This window comes from Mustela nigripes, chromosome 18, assembly GCF_022355385.1.
Source record: "Mustela nigripes isolate SB6536 chromosome 18, MUSNIG.SB6536, whole genome shotgun sequence".
NCBI classification, from domain to species: Eukaryota; Metazoa; Chordata; class Mammalia; order Carnivora; family Mustelidae; genus Mustela; species Mustela nigripes.
In genome coordinates, this window is record NC_081574.1 from 29,703,463 (window position 1) to 29,716,430 (window position 12,968).

The 12,968-nt window shown below is 50.5% G+C and overlaps 1 protein-coding gene and 1 long non-coding RNA gene across 3 annotated transcripts in view; one reads left to right on the forward strand and one right to left on the reverse strand.

Annotated features, from left to right (window-relative positions):
- Positions 1-9,963, reverse strand: part of RNF122 (ring finger protein 122) — a 15,845-nt gene extending 5,882 nt beyond the window's left edge. For both annotated transcript variants that reach the window (XM_059384501.1, XM_059384500.1), the window contains exons 1-2: positions 9,491-9,963; positions 4,128-4,284 (exon numbers count right to left, since the gene is read on the reverse strand). In XM_059384501.1, the coding sequence (XP_059240484.1) occupies positions 4,128-4,284; positions 9,491-9,515 (182 nt within the window). In that variant the 5' untranslated portion in view covers positions 9,516-9,963. The remainder of the gene's footprint in view (positions 1-4,127; positions 4,285-9,490) is intronic.
- A 104-nt stretch (positions 9,964-10,067) lies between these two features.
- Positions 10,068-12,661, forward strand: LOC132006574 (uncharacterized). Its single transcript, XR_009401144.1, has 3 exons — positions 10,068-10,140; positions 10,750-10,940; positions 12,626-12,661. It is a non-coding gene; the product is annotated as an uncharacterized LOC132006574 (long non-coding RNA).
- Positions 12,662-12,968: the final 307 nt, after the last annotated feature.

The window sequence follows — 12,968 nt, forward strand, 5'->3', positions numbered from 1 at the left end:
CCCAGGGTCCTGGGATCGAGCCCGGCATCAGGCTCCCTGCTCAGTGGGGAGCCTGCTTCTCCCCTACTTGTGTGCTCTGTCAAATAATCTTTCTTTTCTTTTCTTTTAGATTTTATTTATTTATTTGACAGACAGAGACCACAAGTAGGCAGAGAGGCAGGCAGAGAGAGAGAGAGGGAAGCAGGCTCCCTGCTGAGCAGAGAGCCCGATGTGGGACTCAATCCCAGGACCCTGAGACCATGACCTGAGCTGAAGGCAGCGGCTTAACCCACTGAGCCACCCAGGCGCCCTCAAATAATCTTTAAAAAAAATGAATAAATAAAATCTTAAAACAAAAAAAACAACTCCAGTCCACGGGTGCCTTGCTTGCTCAGTGGAAAATGTGACTCTGACCTCAGGGTTCTGAGTTTGAGCTCCAAGTCAGGTGTGGAGATTACTTAAAAATAAAATCTAGGGGTGTCTGAGTGGCTCAGTCATTAAGCATCTGCCTTCAGCTCAGGTCCTGATTGAGATAGAGCCTCACATCAGGCTCCCTGCTTGGTGGGAAGCCTGCTTCTCCCACTCCCCGTGCTTCTGTTCCCTCTCTCGCTGCGTCTCTGTCAAATAAATAAATAAAATCTAAAAAAAAAAAAAGGAACTCCAGTCCAGGTGGGGTCCCACACCACAGGACTAAGGTGGCCAACAGCAGCACATCTCCTAGAGAGTTTCTGGTCATGAGAGGTTTGAACCAAAGGCTTAGCCAGGACTCCCAGTATCCCAGCCTTAACTTTTTTGCAGGGAACTCCTTAGTCCAGGAAAGTCTTTCATATGCAGGGCTCTGGGTCCCACCTCCAAAGAAGGCCCCCCCCCCCCCACCGGCCTGGATGCCTCCAAAGCCTAAAGGAACAACTGTTAGCTGGCTTCCAGGGATGGAAGCTGGGGAAGGAAGAAGTGTTCCCATTACCAAAGTGCTCGCGGCCGCCTTCGGAGGGAAGACAGTGCTGACCAGCTATGCAGCAGAGTCCATAAGGAAGTGGTGAGAAGCCTGCTTTGTAACTCGGAGAACGGGGGACGGCTCACGTCTCATGTGTCCCACCGCCTTACCTGCCCCGTGGCTCCTTTCTGCTTGTTTCACGGGATGTGAGGGGTGCCCCCCCCAATCCCTTCTGTCTGCCTGGCTCCACTTAATGGTCACTGTCAAGGACCCTCCAGGAGCAGGCAGGACCCCCCCCTTCCCGAGCCCAGCACCACCAGAACTCCTTTACCCTGCATGGAGATTTCTGGAAAGGGAAGGTATACATTGTGAGGAGATGGGGGGGGGGGGGAAGGTTGCAAGGGAAACAAAGCAAAAGACAACCCCTCCCCCGCCAACCCGGGCCATCCCAGCAGAGGATGTAGTGCCAGCAACTTTGGACAGGTGGCCCTTCTCAGCTGTCCGGTGAGCAAAGCTACTAAAAATACTCAGATTTCAATGAGACCATTTCTAGCCAGGCCGAGGGGGCTCTCCCTGGCTTCTTTTCCCTTTTGGAACAAACAATGCAACCAGGTCCTGAAAATAATTGCCCCTTTCCTGCCTATTTGTACTTCACTGGCCCCTCCATCCTGCGCAGGGCAGAGGTCAGCTCTTGGGGACCGAGGGAGAAGGAGCGAGGAGGAGCCGGGGAGTGGAGGCTGGTGTTGGCCAATGAGCTCGCCAGGTGGAGAGCAGGGGTCATGGGCCTATTTTGGCTGTGGAGGAAACGGAGAAGCAGCGAGAGGAAGTGGTTCTGTGCTTGTGTGTCTTTCTATATATAGACACCCACAGGCTGCCACACAGCAGCGAGCCTCTGGAGCCATGAGACTCCGGGGTCAGCTGGCTTCGGGCAGGCTGCAGAACAGAAGGTGGGGTGACAGAAGGGACAGGTGGTGCCAAGCGGCCCGCAGTCAGGAAGGCTTTTGGTATCATGTGGTTATTGCTCGGTTTTGCCTCCAGCCGGCCAAAAATAAGTCAGCGAGACCCGGCTCCCCGGCCTGTCCTTCTGGGGGACCCCGATCTCTAGCAGGAAGGGGGTGCTGAGGGATGCCACAGCTGCTCCTCCACTTCCCATTCAAGGCATTAGCACTCTGAGAAGGCGAATGTCTCGAATCTGAAAGGCTGGAGCCAATGGCCACCAGGCTAGCCCACTCCACTTCTGGATCTTCCCAGACTTAAGACCTTGGGCAAACCCTTCACTGCCTGAGCCTGAGCAGGAATTTCCTCATTTACAAAGTGGGCCAATATATATGCAGGGCAGGGGCGGGGGGCGGGGCACAAAACACCAGTCACACTGTAGCACAGAGAAGACACTACCAAGTGTTAAAACGGTAGTTAAAAACCAAGGTCACACCTATCCTATTAGTGGCAGAATTAGGAAATGAACCCTGGTCACCCACTTCCTGGCCCTGGGTTTTTTTCTAGATTTTCTTTCAGCTGAACCCCTCTGCAGCGTGGGTGTGTACCAGAGAGAGCTGTTTTTTGCAGACTCCTCCCCCAGCAGGATACATAAACCTTTGGTATTTGGTAGGTCTCCGTCTTCAGTCTCTGGGGAACTGCATGAATTGCTTGGTGTGGGGAGATGGGGGTGGCTGGTGGTCAGGAAGCCAGAAAGTTTAAGGAAGAAAATATAGGCTTTGAGGAAGGGAAATGCAGGACAGAGAGCTACTAGAAAAGCTGCCCTCATTCCCACTTGTGCAAATTGTAGACTCAACTATACGAAGAGAGAGAAAATAAACCACTACCCTCTCTGCATACACTTGTAAGTAGGAAACTCCAGTCCCAGGAACTTTATGAAGTTCTGAGAAAGAAGTGGCTGACTGGGGGCACTCAGGGCACTTCCCCTTTTATAGAGGAAGCTCTTATTGCCTCAGGAATACGGAGGAGTGTCTGCGTTCCCCCTCACGTCCCTCCAGGTGAAGCACTCAGACCCACCAAGACATCTCCAAGAAGGAGCTTGAACTCCTTCTTTCCTTCAACTTAATTTAAATGATTTGGTAAGGGGCGCCTGGGTGGCTCAGTGAGTTGGGCCTCTGCCTTCAGCTCAGGTTGTGATCTCAGGGTCCTGGGATTGAACCCCGGGCTCTCTGCTCAGTGGGGAGCCTGCTTCCCCCTCTCTCTCTGCCTGCCTCTCTGCCTACTTGTGATCTCGCTCTCTGTCAAATAAATAAATACAATCTTTAATAAATAAATAAAAATAATTTGGTAAGACTCTAGCTGATAGTTACTCAGCCCTTTGGTCAAGTGTGAGTGTGTGCGCATGCCCGCTGTTGGGGGAGGGCGTAGTTATCACAATGGCCCCAAGGCCCACGAGGGTGCTCAGGGATGCTCCACACTCCCCAGTGGGCAAGACAGTCCCATACAATGAGGGAACTGTTAATACCAAGAGCCTGCCCTTGTCAGAAACACTACTTTAATTTCCACTCTAAATACCAGTCATGCCCCAAATTTTTGGTAGAAAACCAGCCACCAGTTCCCATGTCTCTCAACAGGAGGTGAAGAAACAGTTCCTGGAGTTTGGGAAGCCTCAGGAGCCCCTGTCACACTCAAGTCCTTCCCTGGATCTCTACGTAGTAAGAAAAAGTGACGTTTTAAGGGTTTTTTTTTGGGGGGGGGGGGATTTGGGCTTTTCTCCCCCACCACTATAAAAAATAAGAGCTTACCAGAGAGAATAAACAACCAGCTCCCCAGACATGAGCTTGCTAATATTAGCATCTGGAGGGCTGACAACAGGATTTCCCAGGAGGGCAGAGGAACATACCAGTGGTGCGACCGAGGGCCACCCAGCCCTGGCTACCCAGAGTTGTGAGCGGGGAGTGGAGACACAGTGAAGGGACAGACTCATGAGACTACTTGGTCCGATAGTCATCCTAGGCCACCCTAGGATAAGAGGCCAAGAGGTGCGCTGCAGCCCAACCAATGGTGACCTTACATGCACTGGGACAACTTGACTTGAAAATAGAAATAGCGGGCCTCAGGGGCCCAGGGAAGGGCAGGCTAGGCCCTGTGTCCTCAGAGGAGGGGCCCCAAGGGGAAGCCAGGGACTCTGCTGAGGGAGCCTCACTCGGCTCACCCCAACCCCTGGCCACCTTCTCCCTGCCTGCCGGCCCCAGAGGCCACCCAGGGTGCCACCCACCTGATAAAATAGCAGCAGAAGATGAGGCTGAGCATGAAGACGAAGATGCCTGTGCCAAAGATGACCATGTAGATGTTGAGAGGCAGGTCCTGGAAACTGATGGGTGGCATGGAGCAGGACTTGTTGGTACTAACCAGTCCCAGGCCACAGAAACACCCTGCAAAGAAAGCGAGAGGGAAAAGGTTATGGCTGGAGATGGACCACCGGGGCTGATGGTGCTCGGTCGGCCAGGATGGAAAAAGGAAATGGCAGGCTCTGGGCTCCTCAACATCTCTGCCGCAGAGGCCGAACTCTACACCCCAGCTCTAACGCGGAGCAGCCGTGGCATCTTGGGTAAGTCAGTCATCTGCCATCTGCGAAATGGGAGAGCACACCTAGTACTTCAAACCTCATCTCCACCCAGGGAATCAAGGATTCAGAGTCAATGGAAGACTTGATCCCATCAGCAAGAAGCTCCCAGAAAGCCACAGAAAAATGCAGGCTCTGCAGAAAAATGCGGGAGCCCCGGGGTGACAAAATGGGTATTTGGGTGGCAACCCTGCCTCTCCCTACAGAGGTGACCTTTAAGATCTTACCTATCTATGCTTCCCTTTGTCATTTAAAAACAAGCAAAAACAAAGAGGACCAAAGTGGGTGAGTAAAAACTACCCTTTGTAAATTGCAAGGTGCGGCTGCAAAGGTCATTTGTCATTAGGAAGCCACCTGCTTCAGCTGACAAGCTGCACCAGGACCAGAATAGAAACTGTTCATCCCAAGGGTGGGCTCACTGTTCCAGAAAGTGGTAGGGGATGCCGCTTACTTTGACTGGCCACTTTCCCCTTTTCTACTCAAAGCTTCGATGCGTGGTTTCCATAGTGACACTGGCATCGGTTGCAAAATCTTGTAAGAAATGCAAAATCTCAGGCCCACCCTGAACAAAATGAATCAGAATCCACATTTTAATTAGGTCCTTGGGAGATTCCTACACCTGCTGTGTGGGAAACACTGACCCGTCACTAGCCTCGTCCCCCAGTCGGGGAAATCCCGACTGGCCTACTGATCTCCCCTTCCCCTTGCCAGGGTTTGGTGTGGAGGTAGGTATGTTGACAGGGCTCTGGCCAGAAACAGAGCAAAGTTCTGCCGGACAAGGAAAACAGTCCCATCTTCCTGAGACAACTGGAATGGTGACAGCCGACTTACGGCTGGACAAGAAGGCTTTTCAATATAAAGCCAAGGGCGGAGGGTGACAGAAGGGACAGGGGAAGAGGAGACAAGAGTATGGCAGTTACTGCTGGGTGAGCCAATCCCGGAGCCACTCTCTATTTGGGGAGTACTCGTTTTGAGAATTAGTAAATTTCCTGTAATGTTTAACGATAGGAAAAAAATACATACAGGATATAAACAATAAGCTGGGTAGAATGTTCTGTCCTGTGACCAGGACAAAATATAGCGATCCAAAAGGCAAGCACAATATAATTCTTGGATTTCAGCAAGTGTGGAGACCAGAAAACTGGTTGTCTACCATAAACCTGCTACATCCCAAGCGAATTCTCAGGCTACCAATCTAATCTTTGTAATGCCACTGTGAAACTTACTTTCCCTCTCAGCAAGAAAGAAAGAATCATTATTAAATAAGCTCTCTTAACTTTAAGCAGCTAAGAAGGCTTGTATCCAAAGTCCTCCGTACTCAAAGTCTTCAACATGGGTTTTAAGCACTGGCCTGACCTCTTGGTTGAGAGCCAGAACCCATAAATATACTTCAGAACTCTAGATTATAATTTCCAGGGCTGCCACAACTCAGAAGACTGGTTTAAAGGACTGGAAGTCAATTCTGACATCCTACATCTCATGTCTTGTCATCCCCTACATCAATCTGGTGACCCTATCATGAGCCTCCCTTCAAAGCTCTTTCAGATGGTCCCAATTCTATTGCAAGTCTCTGTCCCCGACTCGTCATTGATGTCTGGTCCGTCCTCTAATTTAGCCCATCATGTTATTTCCCAGGCTCATGACTGGCTTCCAGGCTTCCTAACCCCACACACCCTGGGCCTCTTCAACCTCCCCAGCTCACCACCTTAAGGAATCACCCACCATGGACCTCCTTTTTTTTTTTTTTTAAGATTTTATTTATTTATTTGTGAGAGGTACAGATAGTGAGAGACAGCAGGAGCAGGGAGGAGAGAGAGAGAGGCAGGCTCCCTGGTGAGCAGGGAGCCATATGCAGGGATCAATCCCAGGATCCTGAGATCATGACCTGAGCAGAAGCCAGATGCTTAACGACTGAGCCCCAGGCTCAGTCCCCTCCATCTCACTATTTCTTGTCCTTAACCTGCCTCCAGACCTTTGCTCAAGCAACTTTTTCCCTGTCCAAAACTCCATCTCCCTTCTGGAAGTCCACCGGGTCTAGTCCTCATGACATCCCAGGGAGCCTTCTCTTCCTTTGAATTCTATAGGGCTCACAGCCTGCACCACCAGCCTGCATTCTGGCTCTCGCATACTCCAATGCTGTTCCAAGCATCAACTTAACCGAACTCAAATACGGACTATAGGACAAACACCATGCCAGATATTGAATATGAAAAAGCAAAGAAGGACTGGATGATTTTTACTGTGTAGGGAACAAAGACAACCCAAAGGCTTTCACTGTACCAAGGAAGGCACAGCAGTAGAGGTGGGAGTACAGTCCTGAAATCAGAAGGAAACAGTTCTAACCAGCCTGAGCACTCCTAAGTCTGCGTGAAGTCTGAGGATGGCAGACTTGGACTCCTGTATACTCTCCAGTGCCTCGCCTAGCGTTTGGCATGTTTTCAATTAACTAGTTGACAGATAAATAACTCCTGATTTTCAAGACAACCTGGTACCCTTGGGAAAGGTTCCCATTTCAAAGCAAGGAGAGTGATACTTGGGAAAATTGCCCAGAAACTGCCCTCAGCTAATGAATGACCGGTCAACCAACAAGTATTATTGAGGGCCTGATTTATGCACTGACCTGTACATTGTGGGAAAACAAAAAACAGAAGAAGTAGTTCTTGTTCTGAAATACTTTGTTGAAAAGATTAATTAGCTCTTAACCTTGCTATGTTGAACAGGAAGCCCTGGCTTCTAGGCTCCCTACTTCAGCAACAACTGATGTCCTAACAGCATCTAACCCCAATCCCAATCCATCCTGGCTCTCCATGCATGTTTTATGAGCTGGATCCTGGTTATCTTCAGGGTCCCAAAGAACCTCATTGGTTTCCTGTCCTGTGGGCCTTTGATCAGTTTACCTTGACCATCTTAGCTCTTCTTGTCAGAAGAAGGCTTCTGAGAGAGGCTTTCCCTGGGCTTCCAGGAATGAGTCAGTGAGCTTGTGACTTTATGTGATAAAAAGATATAGGTGAGAAAGGGCGCCTGGGTGGCTCCGTGGGTTAAAGCCTCTGCCTTCGGCTCAGGTCATGATCCCAGGATCCTGGGACGGAGCCCCCCATCTGGCTCTCTGCTCAGCGGGGAGCCTGCTTCCCTTTCTCTCTCTCTGCCTGCCTCTCTGCCTACTTGGGATCTCTCTCTCTCTGTGTCAAATAAAATAAATAAAATCTTAAAAAAAAAAAAAGATATAGGTGAGAAGAACTTCCTAGCCAAGGAGATGGTACATTTAGTTATATCTGAAGATAAATGGTATGTTTCCTTATAATTAAACATAAATGGTAAAGACACATACTGGCCAAAAGGTGTAGCAGGAGTCATTTTTCCCTCCAACTTGTAAGGACAGAATACCAACCCCAGGAAACAGAGACTCCAAATACTGCCCCCACCTCCCCAACAAAGGGATGAGGGAAGGGACTGCTTCCTCCTTGGAGTCAAAGAACAGGATCTATCAGTCACTTTAAGTGACAAGAAAAAGCAGCAAGCCCTCTGCTGGTCTAACAACCCCACATGAAATAGGAGTGCCAGCCACCTTGGTTCTTAAGCCTCTGTTCCATTGTCTCAGCTGACCTATGAAAGCTGTGACATCAGAAGGTCTCATCTCGGTGGTGCGCAGGCTGGGAGCTGGAATGACGTCAAGAGAAGGGCTGGCCAAGAAAGACCAGTGGGTCTGGGAAATGCTTCCCCTTCCCAGCCAACGGGAATCTTTCCCAGATGCTGGGATTCACCGGCCGGCCTCACCCCCATCCTCCACCCCCTGTCCCTCAATGCCCGCCTATCACACACAGCTCGGTTCATTTTCAGGAAATTAGATCCTACCAGCAAGAGGAAGAGGGGGATGGGGGCCGCTCATACACATGCTGTCCAAACCAGGCCTTAAAACAAAAGCCGTTTGAAAGAATTCATCTAAGATCTGGCAGGGGTCTGCTCTCAAGGGTATTTTCTGTTGTTGTTTTTTTTCTTTCTTTCTTTCTTTCTTTTCTAACTAGCCAGCCTACCATGCTTAGATAAGGCCAGCTGCAGCACCCCCCCATTCCCACCCCACTTCTCCAGAAACTCCAATCTTGGAACAACGCGGTCAAAACACCAAAGTTACTGGAAGGTACTAGTATCCAATACCAATACCTTTTAACTGACCTGCAACGAAAGGCCCTCCTTTAAGGTAGCATGGGTGGAGTCAGCCCCAAGCCCAATCTGTATCACCTGAAAAGTCAAAAAGCCTCAGGTGAGGTGGATTTAGCATCCCTCCAGGCCTGGGAGGGAGGAGTGACTGGATAAGTAGGTGCGGCCACCACCCCGGCTCCAGAGCGGGTACAGCAGCCCAGCCTTGGGGCCAAGAGAGCACGGCTCCCGCCGGCCTGGCCCTGCACCCAAAGGTACCAGGACGCCGAGACATCTGCAAGGCTTTATCAACCAATAAAGACATGCTCTTGAACCCGTCGTCCTCCACAAGCACAAAGCCCATAGCAGCCAGCGAGAAGCCAACAAAGACACGTAGGAAGCCGCCCCCGCGCCCCGTCCCGCACGCTGCATTGTATACATATTTAAAATAGCCTGCAAAGTTCCAGGCCGGGAACTTGAGCTCCCTCTAGGAGATCCCAACCCAAGCGCGGATTTAATTCTCCTCCGACAACCACAACAAAGACCAGAGTTTGAGCGCACAAAGGCAAGGGAAGGGGGTAGATGAGCGAAGCCGCCACACAAAGGCCGCGAACCCCTCAGCTCCCACGCCCCCCGCTCGCCGCACGTTCTGAGACGGTCCCCGGCCTGGTGTTAAACCTGATTTTTTTTTTTTTTTTTTTTTCAAATTCCGCGCTGTGCAGAACCGAGTTGGCGCCAGGACGCTTGCTCGCCCGTCCCATTTCATGAGAAACTTAGCTCAAGAGGAAGAGCGCGAGCTCTCGGTCTGATCTCAAGCCTTGCGCCCGACCTCGTCTGCAGCCCGCCCAGCGTCCGCTCGCCCTCCCGGCCCGCGGACTCACCGTTACACCACTGGAATGGGTGCATCAATGAACTCTCGGCTGGCTTCCTCCGGCGAACGAAGGCAGGCGGCGGGTAGGGCAGGCGGGATGGGCGCACCGGCTTTCGGGGCCGCAGGAGGTGCCGGTGTCGTCCGCGGCAGCCGCCTTTCTGGAGAAATCGAACTCTCTCCGGAGTCGGGGGTTTGGGCTTGAATGGTTTTAGAGCAACAAAGAGGGAAAAGGAGAAAACAGAAAGTCCCCTGGATCAGCACACCACAGAGGAAATGCAGGAAGGGGCCCCGGGCTGGGGGAGATGCAGGGCGCTGCAGAACAGGTTGGGGGCGCCCAGTTCGCAGAGGCAGTCGGCCCGCCGAGGAGGGAAAAAGCTTCAGCAGGAAGCTGGGCTCGGGATCCTTGGCGCGAAGGTGAGCCGCCGGGACTCCGAAACTGACACGGGCAGCGCACACCCCCCTCCATTTTACTCCCCCCGGGAAACTCCGCCCCGCGCTCGTCACCCGCCCTCCGGCCAATGAGAGCCTTCCTGCTGGCCCCGGGTCTGCTCTGCTGGCCCGCCCCCCTCCTAAGGGAGAGCATCTTTGCGCCTTGGGCGCCTCGGGCTTCACCTTCCCAGTCCTCCGGAAACTTAACTCCAAACAGAAGCAAGTTGCGGGGTGCGTCGCTCGGGGTGCGCGGGGTCCAGCCTCCTCCACCGAGGACCTGGAGGGAACGGAACAATAAGTGCCACATTGTTTCCCGCTTGCAGAGCTGTTACTGTTTCGCATTTCCACCGCTCTCTGAGAAGCCGGTTCTAGGGAGGGGTTGGTTACATTTCTGCTCGGTGGGCAAGGACTTGGTCCTGGGTGGCGGCTAGCGCGCTCCTTGCTCGCAGCGAAAGGGGGAACTGGAGCAAGGGGGTGAAGTAGATGGATTACAAAAGTGAGATCTGGGAACAGCTCGAGTTGCCCTCTCATTTTTGGTCAGCCCCTCGTTTCACAGACAAGGAACTAAGGCCCAAAGTTTACGTTTAAGGTAGACTTAACAGGGCTCCGCGTTCCTGAGTAGCAGAATCAGAAATCAGAAATCGACACTGGGTATACCTTAAGGGCAGAATCTTCAGCATCTAGCACGATGCAGGTGTTGAGATAAAGAGCAATGGTAGGAAAGACTGAATCTCTTAACCACCACCCCTACCCCCTGGCCAGAATGCTTTCTTTTTATCTGATCTTGCATCCTTTGTTTATTTCTGTCTTGCCTGTCTTTCTGTCTTTTCATTTATTCAGAATGTATCCACCGGAAACCTACTTTGGGCCAAGCACTGTGGCTCCGGAGACCCACCAAAGTCGTCGGAGTCAGCGGGGTTCTACTCTCCAGCAATTTTCAGCGCCGGAGGAGACAGACAGTAAACAAGCAAGCAAACAAATAAGAATGACTCAATCTCATCTTCCAATTAAGCTTAATCTGTTAATTGAAGGTGATAAATACTTTCCCTAACTCTTGGGAATCTGTGACACTCAGACAAGATTATGCATATGAGTGCTTTGTCATTTAAAAGCAAGGTGGTTAAGGCATTAAATAACTTGGCTAAAATCACATAGCAGTATGCAACAACTGGTTTAGCACTTAATTATGTAATTGTCTTTAAACGTCTTTCCTTTGAGCTGGTCTTGAGGATCAGAACCACGAACAGATCCAGCTCGTTTCATCTATTAGTTCGGCAGTTGCAAAACTTCCTACCTGGTCTCTCTAACTCGTGTCTTTGCCTCAGACTTGAGAGCCCATGGGAATCCCTTCTGTTTAGAGATGTCACAGATGGAGACTCCCAGGCCTTGAGCTCAGAGATTCTGATTCAGAATCTCATGGGAATAGAGCTGGTCAATCAGGACAGTGAACCTCTCGGGTCATAACTGCAAGGACCATGAATTCAGTTATCAGTCAAATTTATGTTCTAAGTCTGATATTTTAAACATTCAGTAAGGTCTCCAGAGGCACTAAAGAACTCTAAATTGGCAAGCCCGATGCATCCCTTCTCACTCCCTCACCCTCATCCCTCCTGGTCATGGTGGCCACAGGGCTGTGCCTCAAATGATAGCTTACTACGGGAGAGACACAGGTTGAAGGGCTCCGGTCTTGCACATCCTTGAAAAGATTGGTTCAGTCTCGTAGCGTTTCATAGACCAAAGGTCCTATCAAAGATAAGTAGATTTCCCACATGGTATCAATACTATTTAGGTAACTTACCCCTGCTCCCTCATCCAGATGATGGTTCAAACCCCCAGCCTCTTGTGAATCAGGAAGACATGTCTGGTTATTTTATTGAGGAAGACGAAAACAGGAAAGAAGCGGATAGATTATATATTCGAAGTTACTTGAGAAATCTGAAGTAGAACTGTGTCTCTAAATCTTCCATAGAAAGAGGGCAAGGTGATAATAAGCCTCCAGGAAAACTCCTAAGGAGTCAGGGATTCTCTTCATTCCCTACTGCCCTACCCTAACATCCTCTTAGACACCCCAAGAGCCCCCTTATTTTAAGGCCTTGCAAGTGCTAGAGAACCACTTTGGGGAGAGCCAGGTAATTCTGTGGAGGAGGATGGGACCCGCAGCCTTGACCATCCTACTTCACCTTCAGTAAGAGTGTCTCTTCTATGGTCCTCCACAGCCAGCTGTTAGATATGGAAGAAAATGCTAACCACGGTGATAATTAAAAAGTGATAATTAAAAATTAAGGGGCGACTGGGTGACTCAGTCGGTTGGGCATCTGACTTGTGATTTTAGCTCAGGTCAGGGGTTTTGGGTGGTGAGATCGAGCCTCATGTTGGGCTCCAAACTCAGCTTGGAGTCTCCTTGGGATTCTCTGCCTCTCCCTCTACCCAACCCCACCTCCCCCCACCAATAAATATAAATAAAGTCTTAAGCTGATAATTAAATCCAACTAACTGTTTTATTTCTTAAGAGAAGTTTGCGTGAGAGGATCATGTGATTCTTTGAAGGCATTGAGAGTTGTTCACTGTATATTTGGGCAAATCAGATCATTCACTCATTTTATTTGTGAAAGATCTGGCCTTCCTCTGTCCAGATAGAAGTATCAGTACCAGGATGCTTTTCAGGGATTGATACAACTCTTGAGGAGATGTGTTCATAATTTCCTTGCTTCCCCAGGAACATGATGCAGCAGTTTCCCGACCCTGTCCCTCAGCTCCTGACCCACAGGACACTCCATGGACTGGGGGGGGGGAAGAAGAGAATCTCAAGCAGCCTCCACTGACACAGGGCTCGATCTCGTGACCCAGAGGTTATGAGCTGAGCCGAAATCAAGAGTCAGCCAACTGAGCCACCTCAGCACCCTGTGATGCTCTTCGTAAGTATTGAAGGATGCTAGAAGGAAACAGAAGCTAGGGGTTTAGGGTCCTGCTTTTAAGCCTAAGAGTTAAACATAATCCTGCTGTGTCTCTGGACTTCTGGAATGAAGCCGATGTTCTAGGCCACAGCTGGGCCATCTTGT